This window comes from Mya arenaria, chromosome 5, assembly GCF_026914265.1.
Source record: "Mya arenaria isolate MELC-2E11 chromosome 5, ASM2691426v1".
NCBI lineage: Eukaryota > Metazoa > Mollusca > Bivalvia > Myida > Myidae > Mya > Mya arenaria.
Genome location: NC_069126.1, coordinates 9425539 through 9443499, shown reverse-complemented (window position 1 = coordinate 9443499; position 17961 = coordinate 9425539). Strand labels below are relative to the sequence as shown.

Sequence of the window (17961 nt, the reverse complement as noted above, 5' to 3'; positions counted from 1 at the left end):
TACATTTAAACATTCTGCAGCTGTATTGATATGACGCCTTCGATTATTACCTACATTGTTTTACAAAATGACTTACTGTATCCCAGTGAACACCTTGGTAATTATATGATTAGTAAATCTCTCCATTAGTGTAACAGATGCGACCATTGACATAATGGTGGTTCAAGGTCATGTCAGTTGTTTTAACATTGTAATGATATTTCTTGTGTTCAAGTTTTACCATGTAATCTAGTATGTTGTTTAAGATTGCTTATTGTTTAGTTGCTTTATGGTATTTTCCTTTGCCTTTACTTAAGTATTGCATTGATGAAGAAAACCTCTTTTAAACTTGCCATCTCAGTATGTTCATATATCTTCACAAAGACCACCATGTGACTCTTTGAGATCAACTTTATAAGCTGGTCTTATGAAAATGACATTCATTCAAATATTATGTGTAAAAAAACACTTTTAAATCTTTGTTAACTGTCTCGTAAAAGTGCATTTTTGTAGAACAGCTGTGGTATATACACCGTATCTGGGGTTATACACCGTATCTGGTGCCATGTTTACGAACAGTTACAAGTCCAAGACCCAGAAAAGCAGTTAAATTACAAAGAATCATTTTAATTCCATTTGTTTAACAATTTGATTAATTATATAATTTCGAATAGCAATAAAATTGAGCGATTTTTTCCCTCATAACTCAGCTAGAAAGAACGTTGCAATGAAATAAAGATTTGCTGTTTTGCCTCTTGACTGAACTCAGACTTGAGACGGTAATCTGACTGATGGTAATCATGGGCACTGGGGCCTGCTGTACGAGTTGCTCATTTTCATGTCTGTTATGAAGATTTCATTAACTGAGTAAATCAAAATAGTTTTTGCATAACCAATGTTTTATGGTTTAAAGTTTTGGTTGATTTTAACATTTTTAATGATATATTCAAATTAATTTTGTATTAGAACTTTTGTATCAGCCATGTACAGTTTCATAGTATTAACATGTATTCATAAAAAAGCTACTTTTGATTTACCATCTAAAAGCAAAATTCATTTTTTAAATGTGGCATGAAGGACACATGGCAAAAAAATTCAAAATTGTTATGAAGTATCGTAAACATGGACGTTTCTTGCTATGTTCATATGTAAAATTCATTGTTTTAATAAAGTGAACAGGTAAGCTCATCTGTTTTAGTGTGGCCCCTCCTAGAGACCCCTGAACGTGTGGGTCCCCTCTTCCCACACGTCCACCTGCAAGAGCTCCCTACATGTGTGGGTACCATCTTCCCACACTTCCACCTGCAAGTGCTCTCTACATATGTGGGTCCCTTTTTTCCACACTTCCACTTGCAAGTGCTCCCTAAATGTGTGGGTCCACTCTTTCCACACTTCCACCTGCAAGTGCTCCCTACACATGTGGGTCCTCTCTTCGCACACTTCCACCTGCAAGTGCTCCCTACACTGTGGATCCCCTCTTCCCGCACTTCCATCTGCAAGTGCTCTCTCAACGTGTGGGTCCTCTCTTCCCACACTTCCACCTGCAAGTGCTCCCTACACTGTGGATCCCCTCTTCCCGCACTTCCATCTGCAAGTGCTCTCTCAACGTGTGGGTCCTCTCTTCCCACACCTCCACCTGCAAGTGCTCCCGAAATTGGGGATTCTCTGTTCTGTCACTTACACCTGCAGGTGCTCCCTTTATTTGTGGGTCGTCTTTTCCAACACTTCCACCTGCAAGTGTTCCCTCAATGTGTGGGTCCTCTCTTCCCACTCTTCCACCTGCAAGTGCTCCATTATTGTGTGGGTCGCCTCTTCCCACACTTCCACCTGCAAGTGCTCCCTTAATGTGTGGGTCCCCTCTTCCCACTCTTCCACGTGCAAGTGCTCCATTATTGTGTGGGTCGTATCTTCCCACACTTCCACATGCAAGTGCTCCCTAAATGTGTGGGTCCCCTCTTCCCATACTTCCATCTGCAAGTGCTCCCTACACGTATGGGTCCCCTCCTCCATCACTTCCACCTGCAAGTGCTCCCTACACGCGGGGGTCCCCTCTTCACACTTCCACCTGCAAGTGCTCCTTACACGTGTTGGTCCCCTCTTCCCACACTTCCACCTGCAAGTGCTCTCTTAACGTGTGGGTCCCCTTTTCCCACACTTACATCTGCAAGTGCTCTCTCAACGTTTGGGTCCTCTCTTCCCACACTTCCACCTGCAACTGCTCCCTAAATATGGGATTCTCTGTTCTGTCACTTCCACCTGCAAGTGCTCCCTTTATTTGTGGGTCGTCACTTCCCACACTTCCACCTGCAAGTGCTCCATAAATATAGGATTCTCTGTTCTGTCACTTCTACCTACCAGAGCTCCCTACATATGTGGGTCCCCTCTTCCCACACTTCCACCTGCAAGTGCTCCCTAAATATGTGGGTCCCCTGTTCTGCCACTTCGACCTGCAAGTGCTGCATAAATATGCGGGTCCTCTGTTTCCACATTTCCATCTACAAGTGCTCCTTAAATATATGGGACCTCACTTCTAAAACGTCCACCTGCAAGTGCTCCCTTACTATGTGGATCATCTCTTCCAACACTTCCACCTGCAAGTGCTCCCTTTATATGGGATTCTCTGTTCTGTCACTTCCACCTGCAAGTGCTCACTATATATGGGATTCTCTGTTCTGTCACTTCCACCTGCAAGTGCTCACTATATATGGGATTCTCTGTTCTGTAACTTCCACCTGCAAGTGCTCACTATATATGGGATTCTCTGTTCTGTCACTTCCACCTGCAAGTGCTCACTATATATGGGATTCTCTGTTCTGTCACTTCCACCTGCAAGTGCTCACTATATATGGGATTCTCTGTTCTGTAACATCCACCTGCAAGTGCTCACTAGATATGGGATTCTCTGTTCTGTCACTTCCACCTGCAAGTGCTCACTATATATGGGATTCTCTGTTCTGTCACTTCCACCTGCAAGTGCTCACTATATATGGGATTCTCTGTTCTGTAACTTCCACCTGTGCTCCCTTAATATGTGGGCCCTCTAATCCCACACTTCCATCTGCAAGTGCTCCATAAATGTGGGATCTCTGTTCTGTCACTTCGACTAGCAAATTGTCCCTAAATTTGTGGGTTCTCTTCTCACACTTTCACATGCAAGTGCTCCTTAAACGTGTTGGTCCTCACACGTCCATCTGCAAGTGCTCCATAACGCGTGGGTCCCCTCTTCCCACACTTCCACATGTAAGTGCTCCCCAAACGCGTGGGTCCCCTCTTCCAACACTTCATCTGCAAGTGCTCCCTAAACGTGTGGGTCCCCTCTTCCCACACTTCCACCTACAAGTGCTCCCAATGAATGGGATCACTGTTCTGCCACTTACACTTGCAAGTGCTCCCTTAACGTGTGGGTCCCCTCTCCCCACACTTCATACCTGTAAGTGCTCCCTAAACAGGCGTGTCACCTCTTCCCACACGTCCACCTGCAAGTGCTCCCTTAACGGGTGGGTCCTCTCTTCCCACACTTCCACCTGCAAGTCCTCCCCAAATATGGGATTCTCTCTTTTGTCACTTCCACCTGCAAGTGCTTCCTCAATATGGAGGTCCTCTCTTCCCACACTTCCACCTGCAAGTGCTCCCCAAATATGTGGGTCCTCTACCCACACGTCCACATGCACGTGCTCCCTAAATATGAGGGTCCTCTGTTCCCACACTTCCACCTGCAAGTGCTTCCTAAATATGTGGGTCCTTTACCCACACGTCCACATGCACGTGCTCCCTAAATATGTGGGTCCTCTGTTCCCAAACTTCCACCTGTAAGTGCTTCCTAAATATGTGGGTCCTCTGTTCCCACACTTCCACCTGCAAGTGCTCCCTAAATATGTGGGCCCCCTGTTCTGCCACTTCGACCTACAAGTGCTGCATAAATATGGGGGTCCTCTGTTCCCACACTTCCACATGCAAGTGCTCCCTAAATATGTGGGCCCTCTCTTCTATAACGCCCACCTGTAAGTGCCCCCTAAATATGTCGTTCCTCTCTTCCCACACTTCCACCTGCATGTGCTCCTTTAATGTGGGATTCTCTGTTTTGTTACTTCGACCTGCTTCTGTTTTGCCATTTCGATCGGCAAGTGATCCCTAAATGTTTGGGATCTCTTCCCACACTTCCATCTGCAAGGGCTACCTAAATGTGTTGGTCTCCTCTTCCCACAAATCCACCTGCAAGTGCCCCCTTTACGGGTGGGTCTCCTCTTCACACACTTCCACCTGCAAGTGCTTCCTTAACGGGTGGGTCCTCTTTTTATTCACTTCCACCTGCAAGTCCTAAATATTGGATTATCTGTTTTGTCGCTTCCACCTGCAAGTGCTTCCTAAATATGGGGGTCCTCTCTTCCCACACTTCCACCTGCAAGTGCTCCTTCAATATGTGGACCCTCTCTGCTAAAAAGTCCACCCGCAAGTGCTCCCTTAATATGTGGATCCTCTCTTCCCACACTCCCACCTGCATGTGCTTCCTTCATATGGGATTCTCTGTTCTGTCACTTCAACCCGCAAGTCTCATAAATATGGGGGTCTTCTGTTTTGCCATTTCGACCGGCAAGTGCTCTCTAAATGTTTGGGTCCTCTTCCCACACTCCACCTGCATGTCACTTAGTGCTACCTAAATGTGTGGGTCCTCTGTTTTACCACTTCAACATGCAAGTGCACCCTAAACGTGTGGGTCCTCTGTTTTACCACTTCAACATGCAAGTGCACCCTAAATGTGTGGGTCCTCTGTTTTACCACTTCAACCTGCAAGTGCACCCTAATTGTGTGGGTCCTCTGTTTTACCAGTTCAACCTGCAAGTGCACCCTAAATGTGTGGGTCCTCTGTTTTACCAGTTCAACCTGCAAGTGCACCCTAAATGTGTGGGTCCTCTGTTTTACCACTTCAACCTGCAAGTGCACCCTAAATGTGTGGGTCCTCTGTTTTACCACTTCAACCTGCAAGTGCACCCTAAATGTGTGGGTCCTCTGTTTTACCAGTTCAACCTGCAAGTGCACCCTAAATGTGTGGGTCCTCTGTTTTACCAGTTCAACCTGCAAGTGCACCCTAAATGTGTGGGTCCTCTGTTTTACCAGTTCAACCTGCAAGTGCACCCTAAATGTGTGGGTCCTCTGTTTTACCACTTCGACCTGCAAGTGCACCCTAAATGTGTGGGTCCTCTGTTTTACCAGTTCAACCTGCAAGTGCACCCTAAATGTGTGGGTCCTCTGTTTTACCAGTTCAACCTGCAAGTGCACCCTAAATGTGTGGGTCCTCTGTTTTACCACTTCGACCTGCAAGTGCACCCTAAATGTGTGGGTCCTCTGTTTTACCAGTTCAACCTGCAAGTGCACCCTAAATGTGTGGGTCCTCTGTTTTACCACTTCGACCTGCAAGTGCACCCTAAATGTGGGGATTCTCTGTTTTACCACTTCAACCTGCAAGTGCTCCCTAAATGTGTGGGTCCTCTGTCCTGTCACTTCGACCTGCAAGTGCTCCCTAAATGTGGGGATTCTCTGTTCTGCCACTTCAACCTGCAAGTGCTCCCTAAATGTGGGAATTCTCTGTTCTCCCACTTCAACCTGCAAGTGCACCCTAAATGTGGGGATTCTCTGTTCTGTCACTTCATCAGGCATTTGCTTTCTATATGTTGGACATTCGGTTATGTGACTTCTATCGGCAAGGTGCCCCCTAAATGTTGAACCACTTCGACCATCAAGTTTTCCCTAAATGTTTGAACTTTTGTTCTGGGACTACGACTCAAGTGTGTGAGTCAACTGATGTGCCACTTCGACTTGCAAGTGCTCCCCAGATGTAAGACCCTCTCTTCCCCTCACTTTGGCCTGCACGTGCTTATTTAATGTGGCGGTCATTCGTTCTGCCACTTTAACCACACTGACCATACTACTCGTGCTTATTTCTGCTTACATAAGTTTGAACAACTATAATTATTTACTACATATATTCTGAATTATGTGTACGTAATCGTCAGTATACACTGCGCGAGAGGAACTCCCAACGGGTAGTCTGATAGCAAAGAGTTATGCATAAGCTAGTGGAAACACACTCCAGTGGTCAATCCAGGGGTCGCAGGTTCGATTCCCGTCACACCACTAAATTACTTATTTAATATTTTCTTCCGAGAGGGCGTTTAAATAGGGGTTCCGTGTGACAGTGCTAAACAATGGTGCACGTTAAAAAAAACAGGGAAACTAGCCAGGGCTACATTCTGTCTGTGCACTTTGCTCCAAAACCTAAAATGACCAACATTTTTTTCTGGGCGCTCGCCGAATGGGCTCGGCCCAAGCGCGAGCATAAATAAGCATACACACCACCGTGCTGGTAGTATTATTATTCCATTTAATGACAATAATATTGTTTTGCTCCTTCAAGCATGTTTATATGGTTTATGCAATAAACGGCGTTGAGTTGAGTTGAACATAACCTTAGTGCACTGGTGCACGCGCAGAATTCGACTGGATCGGGTCAAAGTAACACAGTAGTTATTGTCGCATTATCAATGAACAAAGATACAATTTGATTACTATTTTACATTTAAGATATGTGTATAACTATAGCGTGGTGTACACGCACAGGATTTGACTTAACACAAGCATCATTGCTGCTTAAAGCTGCACTCTCACAGATTGACGTGACAACTTTTTTATTTATTGTCTTGGAACGAGCCAATTGATGCGAAAATGCATGGAAACCAGTGATATAAGACTGCTGAAACAAAATCAGATCGCAGATTTTCATATTTAAGTTCAAAAATGGATGTTTTATGTATTTTTCTTAAACCGTTAGTATCGCTTTTAGCCATAAAACATTACTTTTCGAATGGAAATATGAAAATCTGCGATCGAATCTTTTGTCAGCAATCTTATATCAATGGTAAGGAGATATTTACGAAAAATATGGCTCATTCCAAGACAGAAAATTAAAAGAAAGTTGTCAAAACGGCAAATCTGTGAGAGTGCAGCTTGATGCGCAAGCTGTAAAATAAATGCAATTATCGGGTCCCTTTATGTTGATACAGTTCTTGTTGTTCATTTGCCGATATGCCAATAAATCTGATGATGTTCATTGGCTAGAAACTGAATAGGGATACTCTTGCTTTAAACACTAATCCATCTAACATCTGTTAAACAAACACTCGGGCTTTGGTGAATTACTTGTTTACATCTTTGTTCTAGCAAATTGTTAATAACAAAACGTTTTATATAGGAATTTTAGATTTACCTTTAATTGCAAAATAATTCACTACTACTGACTAACAATCCTTTATATTTTTGTTCACATTTTATTTTTATGCTTCTCGCTAAATTTTACCTTTTTGCTCGTAAACTGTTTGCATGCAATACAAAACAAGTGTCCAGTTCGCGAACCTTCAATGTCCATTGATAATAAGCAATAAGAATACAAGCTTCATTTTCAGCCAATGAAATTGCAGATAGGCAATCATTAAGGACTATGCGTAATCAGTAAGAATTCCAACTTTCGCGGGTGTTTAAAGGTCCGCCTACTGCCACTCATCCAATACACACTCCATGCGTCAGACATTGCATTGACAACTTGAATGTGTCAAAGGTTGTATTCAACTTTAAATGACAATATGCCGACCGCATCGAATGACAGCGCGGAGCAGTTTTAATGTTAAGTCATAAAATTGATTGGTATCACTAGTTTTAAATTATGGTTGTGGAATTTGGGGGTTTGGATTTCATTTAAAGATATTAAAGATATAATTATTAATGTTTGAAATACTCATTATAAATAGAGACCATGGTTCATTTTTATGCCCCCACAAAGTGGCGGCATATAGGGTTGCCCTTGTCCGTACGTACGTACGTACGTACGTCCCGAAGATTGTTTCCGATCTAATTCTTGAAAACCGTTTGTCCAATCCTCACCAAACTTTAAACACATGTTTGTGACCATAATATCTTGATCAAGTTCGATAGTCATGGAAATCGCTTTAGTCATTTAGGAGTTACGGCCCTTTTTTGCCAAAAATTCCCGAAGATTGTTTCCGATCTAATTCTTGAAAACCGTTTGTCCAATCCTCACCAAACTTTAAACACATGTTTGTGACCATAATATCTTGATCAAGTTCGATAGTCATGGAAATCGCTTTAGTCATTTAGGAGTTACGGCCCTTTTTTGCCAAAAATACTTCAAAAATATATGTTTCCAATCTAATTCTTGAAAAGTATGTGTCCAATCCTCACCAAACTTTACATACATGATTGTGACCATAATATCTTGATCAAGTTCGATAGCCATGGAAATCGCTTTTGTCATTTAGGAGTTACGGCCCTTTATTTGCAAAAAAAGACTTGAAAAATACGTCCCGAAGATTGTTTCCGATCTAATTCTTGAAAACTGTTTGTCCAATCCTCACCAAACTTTTAACACATGTTTGTGACCATAATATCTTGATCAAGTTCGATAGCCATGGAAATCGCTTTAATCATTTAGGAGTTAGGGCCCTCAGATTATCCTGAATAATCATTATGGCTTATTTTCTGTGACAAAAAATCGAAGTGGGGGGCATCCGTGTCCTATGGACACATTTCTAGTTCTTGTCTAACATACAAACTTTAATATTGTGTTATCGTTGTATAAATGTATAATTAAATTAATCTTTGAGCATGTAATGAGGAACACGGTAATGTGTCAATTTAACTGAATAAATGTGTTGAATCTTGAAGCTTGAATCTAAGTCAGTTTTATGACCTGAAGTAAAAACTTAATGGTTAAGAAAGGCTCGTTCGCTACGTTCACTCCGCCCCTTTTTAATCGTTAAGATTGTACATCATGCCATCTAACCATTACGCATACCAAAGGGCGTAATGCGATATATTAATTCCCGTCATTTATTAAGACATGCATACCGCAACGCACTGCATTTTATTCAATTAATAGATGTGCGTTATAAAGTCTGGACGATTTGATTTAATGAGTTTATTAAAGGATATATCTTTTTCTTGGCATTTTATTTTACCTCTGACGTACGTATATACTTAAATAATACAATTCGACAGCATTAATTAATTAATTTGTAGATTTCACAATCTTGATTAACGCTCTCTGCACATCTTAATGACGCTTTAACAGTTAAAAATCAGGTGCCATCAATTATACATTTTTGCGATGTAAAACGACAATTATGCAATACAAAATCTGTGCATGTTAATGTTTTAAAGAATTATCACAATGGTATCATTTCGTATACTCGCCGAAGTAGAACAAGCAGATACTTTTACATTTATAATATCATATTACAAGGTATGTATCTTATGAATTTTATATTAAGCTACTTCGTTGATACGTATTTATCTATGTTACCATTTTAAGGATTACGTTATTTACATCTTCCTGTTGCTATTTTTGTTGCAAACACTGTGTTTAAACATGGCATTAAGTGGTAAGTCAATATTTTAAATCTTAGTTCATGAAATTATTATGTTAAATATCTTTATATAAAAATAAATTGTATCATCTTATGTGAGTAAGTTTGCGTATGATATATTGCGTTACAAATTGAAATGGAATTGTAATATGTTTTTCTTAAAAATAACGAACAAAATAAGTCGCATAATTATTGACTGAAAGATATTTTGTTTTGAGCAGCTGTGATGAATGAGGATGCAGTGTTTCACTGAATAGTTACGGAATTTTATTGTTTTAGACATTTGCTTTTCACTTAAAGCCCACACTGTTGCCATAGGACTATATATACAATATAAGAAAAGTCAAAACAAATAAACACTTTCTTATTTTTTTCATCTAACTAGTCTCAAGTTTCAATTCTTAATTATAATCGTGGCCCACATGGGCATGAGATATATCAAAACTTATGGCAAAATCTGAATCACTAACATGTTTTCTTCTATGATATTTTGATAATGTTCAGTTGATAGAAAAGTTAATAAACGCGTAAATACAGATACATGCCTAAGTGAAATGTTGCCGTCATATAACCATTGTAAAACTGCATTGCTACAAGTAACATTCTATACCAAATGGAGAAACCTTTTGTCCAAATATTTTCCGCAGCTTTTATCCTCTCCTATCCGCAGTGGTTATCCTCTCCTATCCGCAGCTTTTATCCTCTCCTATCCGCAGTGGTTATCCTCTCCTATCCGCAGCTTTTATCCTCTCCTATCCGCAGTGGTTATCCTCTCCTATCCGCAGCTTTTATCCTCTCCTATCCGCAGCTTTTATCCTCTCCTATCCGCAGCTTTTATCCTCTCCTGTCCGCAGTGGTTATCCTCTCCTATCCGCAGCTTTTATCCTCTCCTATCCGCAGCTTTTATCCTCTCCTATCCGCAGCTTTTATCCTCTCCTATCCGCAGTGGTTAACCATGTTTATTGCCACAGAGGTGTTGATTTGCACGACCAAGGCCACATACGTCTGCTTATATCCTCAATCTGACATAATTTCTTGTTAACAGTGGTGAACACATTGACATGTGTCTATGACAGGAAAACAAGGTACATCATTTGTATGAAGCCAAATACGCCAGAGGTCAAGCTCCCGAACTCGGGGTTATTTGTTTAAACAACAGTGAACGCCCCTGTTGTCGCTTACGGTGTGACCTGTATTTGCAGTCGAGTTGGTATGGTTTGTTGACATTCGGAACATCTCAGTCATTTTCCATCGAAAACAACATCGGCTATATGCCGGTACATCAGTAGATGTAGTTCGTAACATTTTAAATAATAGTATTTATAAAGTGTAGTGTTTTAACTGGTTAATTGGTTGCCAAAGAAGTATACTATTGCATAAATGATTAAGGCTCACAAGAGTACTGTCATTAAGTTTAACTGCTGAATTGTAGTTGGTACGCGATCTATTTGCAGCGTAGTTTTATATAAAGATTTCTGACATCGTAAACCGTCCATATATATCCGAGGCTGTTTTCAAAAGAAATGGCCGAGGTGTTCCGAATGGTATTTTGATAATCTGCTTGGCATTGGTATTTGGTGAGTGTGCATTTAAGCGTTCAACAACCCATGTAAAGGTGTCCGTTCAGTAACAGTTACAGTGTTGAACACAATTATTATAGCTTACATTCGCTTATCACAGGGAGTCGATGTGTCATGAACACGGACTAAAGCCAAGTCATAGATTTAGGTTTATATTCTTAATGTTTTATTAATAAACCAATCTTCAACAGAGTGAACCAAATAAATAAACATATAATGTAACTACAGATATGCTGTATATGTCTCATGCAGCACCCAATATCACTATTTAAATGGTTTTTATTACGACCAGTTCGAAAACTGTGCCGTCCACTGTCGAGGGTTTGAGCTAATGGAAAGTTCTTCACTTAATAAAATATGCGCAAATCCGGTCTATTATGACCTGTGGTCGGTTTCACGAACCCTCTAAGACTTGAAAATATTTATCCACTTGAGATCCTATAATCCGATTAGAAAGTAACAATAAAGATATTATTCATTGCCATGTCAGTTAAACGACTCAGGTTTCTTTTTGAAACCGGGTCGGGTTGGTATATATTATTACTATTTTGCTAGACAGATTGTCATTAAAGACAAACAACTATAACCATAATAACGTTAATATATTCATGAGCGTAGTAAATATATTCATTAAACATCTTGTTTTGTTTATAACTAATATCGCTGATCTATAATTTCAGGGGGACAACTGGCCGGGTTGATTGTAGGAGCGGCTGTCTTCTGTCTTCTCCTGTACCTATACACTCTCTGGCGTGGGTAAGAACACGACCACTGTGGTCCAGGGAAGGGCTTACTCGTACTTACTCTCGAGTACCAAAGTACTGTTACATTAATAATACAATTTCTCGTACTGATCGAATGCAGTACTTATGCAAACTGATCAAAACTTAACGAGAACTTTACGAGTATGTACTTTCCCTGGTCTATACATTCTTGACAATAACACCGGTGCTAATCAACGTTTGGCGATATTGCACACTTCATTATATCCAATGAATAGTATCGATATAACAAAAAATAAATGCAAACATACTTTCCAAATAACACCCAGACTATGCATAATATATGTAATCCCAAAAAACATATAAGGCTGCTATTATCATACCTAGATATACGTTGTGAGTTCAGGGCCAGTTGATTATTTAAACACAGAAATTGAAAATTGCAATTAAAAAAATGACTATTCTCAGTGAAATACAATATCAATTGACCAAATGCAAGTTTTTCTTACACAGCATGTGCTTTGTTAACATGATTGTCAACTCGTTTTCCATTTAACATGCAAATATTATTTTTTTGTCATTTGGCTTGTTTACAAATGAATACAATTAAAGTTGCGCATTAAAGATGTACATTAATTTGGTTAATTTATATGTCAAAAAGAAGAAGGGCATGTAATAAACCAGCCAAAAATAGGACAACATGTCTGGAAGAGTTGTATTCCTTGTTCATTTCAGATAATTGATTTTGACATATTTAATGTATATGTATCTAAAATAAAAAAATACATCAAGTATTTTGTGTAGCTATTTCGGAGCGTTGTTTATTGATTCGATTTATTTTATGGTTTCTAGTGATTACAGATATTTATCATTGGAATAACAATGATGTTTTACTTTTCAAACAGGGAAATATCAATCTGATTGTTGCAACTGTTTTAGAACTTTAAACCTGCTCACACTTTCATATAACGCAGGGATGGAAAACAATTCCAAAGATCTTTTCCCTTCTAATTATTTACTCAAAGTACCAACCCTTATTTTCAATTTTAGGTTTCAAAAGTGGCGAAAAAGACCATCATACGAAAAGAAGGAATTTTTCTGCCACAGAACATTTTTAGTTTTTAACAAATACTGCTCCAAGAGGCATAAGAGCTACAACCTTCCCACCGTCATATATCACGTAGAAAAGACAGAACCGCCAACCAAACGTAGTCGACGTAATAAGAAACATCCGGTCCTAGAGAACGGCGAAGTTAATATTCTTTTCAAATCTGACGGCGATGATGTTCCCAAGGAAAGTGTAAATAGATTAAAGACAAAAAGAGTGAGTTTCAGTATAGAAGTCATTGAGAAAGACGAACAAGAGAGCACCGAAAAAGCTATTTACAATAGTTTATTGAGGACGTTAACTGTACAGGAGCCACCGATCAGAGAGTCCGCAGAAACGTACCAAGAAGTTGACCTTAACAATTGAATACATCAAGTTCTTTATTCTAATCTAAAAACGTGTGGGTGTACGTGCTTGTATAGATATTGCAACATGTATACTTATTTTTCATCTGAATGTTTAAATCTTTAATTTTTTACTATATTTTATACATTTGTTAAGATTTATTTGTCATATTAAACTAGGGTATTTTTATTGATTGATTGCTCTGTTTTCACGGACCTTCAAATGGGGTTGCCTCATCATCGCATTGGTGAACGATATGGACTGTGATATTGACTCGTCTGTCTGGGTTTGACCTTTGGTTTTTATGTCATTAAACACAATCACAGCTGCTCAATGCCCATGTGGTTTCCATTGTGTCAATTTGTATATATATTCAACAAAGGACTCTAACATTTCTGTCATTGATGTCGTTTAAACGATAATATAACAAGCGATATGAAATTGACATTCAGTTCATCAACAGGAAGTGATGAAACCAATCCTGAATATCTTCTTACTGTGGGTATCGTATTATGAAATGGAATACGAGTACAATTATTAAACAGGAAGAAGGTTTATTTTCAAAAACAATACTCCATATAGCACATGAGGAAAAACAATATTTTTAATTAGTGACAATGATACATACACATACATAAGCAGGAGAAGGCACAGACTAATGGTTTAAACAATGCTCAAAAGAATAAAAAAAATAATTGTAATAACTTAAACCTTAACTTCAAAAGTTATACTTGTTTGACCCTTGAAATGCACATGTAGCGACAACACATGAATGTTACAGAATTCTGCACAATAACGCTGTTAAAAGGCAGTAGTAGGTGTGTATCGCATATACGAGCATACAATGTATAATTACCAGTTTTTATTAACTTTATCATAGTTAACCCCACTAGCATTCTCCGACATATTTTTGCACGTGCCTGGTTTCTCAACTGTTATGTCATATTGATTTTCGGTTTCGTTTTTGTCTTGCAGTCCATAAATGTTTTCCATCATGTGTTTCCGTTCAGGGCGATCATTCAGTTGATTGTAGATGTCTGTAGTTTCGTTTTTGTTCTGTACTCCGTATACATTTTCCGTAGTCCGTCTCTGTTGAGGACGTTCATTCAAATGGTTATATGTGTCGTCCTGGTTTTCACCTATTGCGGCGATCGTGGAATCATAGTTGTTTATTGGATGAGAAATGTCGTGGCTTGGGATACCAAATTTGTTGAAATGGTCATTTTCTTCTAGTCCCTGGTTGACGTTGCTGTGCACAGTAGCAATAGGTTGAACGTCCTGTGGATTGTTTCCACCGTCAGGCCCCTTGTTAACACCCACATAGTCATACATCATGTGGGCTTTTCCTGAAGATTTGTTTTCAGTTGAAATGGGCAATTCCTCCGTCATGGAATAACCTTGATTTGGATAAGCCTTTGGACGGTCACGTGTTTGTGACTCAGTGAAATCTGTATTTATGTACTCCACTGTAGATTCTTTGTTTGCCTTAGTTGTTTTACTATCATCAAAACAACGTAGCCATTCCCTGAAACAAATAAATTCTGTTCTATTTACTCCGAGATCAAATCAGGATTTGTAAGAAATAAGCATTTGATCATTTTAAATAATTAGCTGCAATGGCGTCAATTATTAAAATTCAAGCAGGTATCAGGAAAAAGACCAAACATTATTCGATAAACATTAACGCCGAAAACAAAGAAAACCGTATTACTCGTTCATACCGTTTTGAATAAAACTCTAAATGGAAAACAATGTCGAGTTCAAACGAAATGTAGATACTATTAGGAGTATACTTATATAATTGGACATTAAGATATTAGAGTGGTTGCATAAACGACGTATACGTGTATTTGTACATAAAGCTACACGTACATGTAAAAGCTGAAGTTGTGTTTGAAAGTCGTTTGCGAATTTTCACTGCCGGCTTGTAGGTTAATTGATACTCGCATAAGTCACTTTTCTACACATTTCTTAATAACGTACTGCAAAAAAAACAAGTTCACGCGTACCAATACCTGTTGTGTTGCACAATCACTGTAATACATCTCGAAACACTTGATAAACGACAATTTTATATCTTTGAAACGGCGCTCGTGTGTCTCACATTGATTGTCAGTTTAACGTTGGTTCTCATACTTGTGTCTTTCAACAAGAGAATTGTACTATTTACTCTGCTGGGCTTATCTATGTTTTTTCCTTAACAAAAATTATCATACTTTTGAACATTTAAGAAAGCAATGACCAGGAGGGTTAACGTGGTCTAGTGGAGTAGGTTTCCGTCTCTCACCCAAGAGGTTGTAAGTTCCATCATCACCAGAGGTTCTTTCTATTGGCCTCTCCAAATGAATACCAGTATTAATTTTGTACCAAGAAAACGTATCTGAGAATGATTTTATAATTAATAAGAATTCGTCACAATTAAGCTTAAAGAAATCAGTTTAAACATATCAACGACCAATTTCCAAACCTCTTTCTCAGTATAACGACAATGACGATAAATATCCCGACAACCACAAGCGCTGAAACGCTAGCAGAAATCTCCGCAACCGGGACTCGTTGATCAACTGAAAACAAAACAATGAAACTAAAATACTGCTGTTAAAACAAAACAGCCTTGGCAAGCGCTAAATTTACTTTTTTGGTCGCTCAAAACTTAAGAGCAAAAACAAATCGTTGATTTAGAGAAATCCTGAAAGTCATTTGTATAAAACTTATAAATCAAAGAAACTCATGACATAATTAATCAGTACAGACAAAAGAGGCTAGTGCGTATTTTGGCTTATACTTTTATAGCAAGATTATTCAATGAATTTCTGCATCATGTTCAGTTGCACGTGTCTTGAACATAATGACGTCACCTTTTGGTTCTGACCTGGTATCCTCAGTTGTTTCTGGAATTTTTGACCAGATGATTATGTGGCTGAATTATTAGCTAATTTTAATAAAAATAATCATGATACTGATGAAGTAAGAGTAACAGTAAGATATACAATTCAATTCAGCCTCTGTCCAACCGAAAAGTACGTTTTTTTAAGCCTATGATATTTTTTGTTGCAACAAGATTATTCAATAATCTTCAGCATCATGTTCAGTTGCATATGTTGTTAACATAATGACGACACCTTTTGATTTTGTCCTGGTATCCTCATTTGCTTCTGGATTTTTCGATGTTGATGTGGAATGGCCTTCTGTTGCAGTTGCTGTTGTTGTTACAAAGTTTGCTGGAAATGTAGAATATGATATTTTAATAACCATTTCCTTAATTAATTGATTATGAGTACATTTAACAGGTAAAGGTAGACTAGAAAATTATGATGCTGAATTAATAGTTTACATCCTCATCATCATGATTATGATGCAAATTAGTGTTACAGTATACAGTTCAATTCATCCTCTATCCAACTGAAAAGTACGTCTATAATACCAAATGCCGTACAGTTTCTATGCTTGCTATTAGCGAGATTACAAAGACTGTTTTAAAACATGACGAATGAGAAAATTTTAATGTACAGTCAGTCTTATAAAGTTAAAATTGAATAAAAAGCATTTTAGAGGATATATAAGTAAAACATATACACTTGAAAGGTCACAATCTACCTAATTGGCGGTAATTGCAGTTAGTTACTCGTAAAAATAAATGCAGTGTATACCTATACGTTTTTATAACTATGTCTTTTAAATAACAACAAATACAATATAGGTTTAAAACATACTTGTCTCACAAAGGCTCTTTCGTGTAACACTGCTTCCTTCGTCAAACCTAACCTCAAGCCGGCTACCATTTAATTGGACGTAAGCATACAGTTTTGGGTTGTCGGTGTGGAAAGTGTCTGTAATATGGTTTAACATTAAAACAGATCGACATTTTGAGTACAGTTTTTTATTTCAATTCGCCAGACGTAATCAATGGGTAGTATTAAGATAGTTAATGACTTGAAAAGATATACAGCCAATTGTATTAAACTTGTCTGTAGGCTTATTTACACGTTTGAATGATTGGGTAATATTGGGGTAACTTATTTTTGGATACATATGGACCAAACAATAACGATATGACTAAATTTGACTAAGAAAAGGAAATAACTACTTTTATACAATTGGCTGTTAACCCTTCATCATAATGTGCTACATCTATATTATTAATTCAAACAACAACAGTCTATTGCACACTTCAATAATTTATACAATTTCATAACAATTGAAAACTGATAAGCACATTAAAAACCAATTTAGATGCAAAAATAGAGTGATCGTATTCAAGCAAGAACTTAATGAGGAAATACAACTCTTTTGTCAATTACTTACCGTCTGTTCGAATCATTGAGTTCATTCTGATTATGCCTGTCCAGTATGCTTTGTTTGTTGAAATACTTGAAGATTCAATGTGTCTTAAAGTTGCCGGGAACATGTTGTTGGCAAAACATTTCTCTCCTGCAACTGCTGAACTGCCAACCTTTGTCCCAATATCATGAACTGTTTCGTTTAAAGCTGGGTAATTTCATAAATTGGAACAAAAATACAATAGATATAAATATAGGATTACTGCAAGTTTTATAAGTTTTTTAATAAATATAATTGTACTGCAATGTGGATTTAAAATGAAACAAAACAGAACTGTTTTGCTTCTTCCAATGATATCGCTGTAGAAAATTCATTTTGATTGTTTATGCATGTATTACACAATGATTAATACGGTATTGGTTTTGATGTAATATATTAAATTAACCACAAACCGTTGATTTATGGTGTACTCCGAAAAACGTTGCCTGCACATATTTAAATGAACATACGTT

General features: G+C 38.4%; 2 protein-coding genes across 5 annotated transcripts in view; one reads left to right on the top strand and one right to left on the bottom strand.

The window, feature by feature from the left end:
* The first annotated feature begins 8894 nt into the window (after positions 1–8894).
* LOC128233783 (uncharacterized) lies at positions 8895–13357 on the top strand. 3 transcript variants are annotated; one of them, XR_008260778.1, is made up of 4 exons: positions 9356–9428; positions 10490–10623; positions 11674–11749; positions 12766–13357. XR_008260778.1 is itself a non-coding variant. In XM_052947635.1 (3 exons), exons 1-3 carry the CDS (start codon positions 9416–9418, stop codon positions 13187–13189), a joined length of 513 nt encoding a protein of 170 aa, XP_052803595.1. In that variant the 5' UTR covers positions 9322–9415; the 3' UTR covers positions 13190–13357. The 3 variants fall into 3 exon arrangements, 1 of the variants encoding a protein (XP_052803595.1); XR_008260777.1 differs by lacking the exons at positions 9356–9428; positions 10490–10623 and adding an exon at positions 8895–9012; XM_052947635.1 differs by lacking the exon at positions 10490–10623 and having other exon boundaries at positions 9322–9428.
* Positions 13358–13570: 213 nt separating this feature from the next.
* Positions 13571–17961, bottom strand: part of LOC128233781 (uncharacterized) — a 7990-nt gene continuing 3599 nt past the window's right edge. For both annotated transcript variants that reach the window (XM_052947634.1, XM_052947633.1), the window contains exons 6-10: positions 17474–17656; positions 16882–16998; positions 16291–16389; positions 15636–15732; positions 13571–14693 (exon numbers count right to left, since the gene is read on the bottom strand). In XM_052947634.1, coding sequence (XP_052803594.1) covers positions 14021–14693; positions 15636–15732; positions 16291–16389; positions 16882–16998; positions 17474–17656 — 1169 coding nt within the window. In that variant the 3' untranslated portion in view covers positions 13571–14020. The remainder of the gene's footprint in view (positions 14694–15635; positions 15733–16290; positions 16390–16881; positions 16999–17473; positions 17657–17961) is intronic.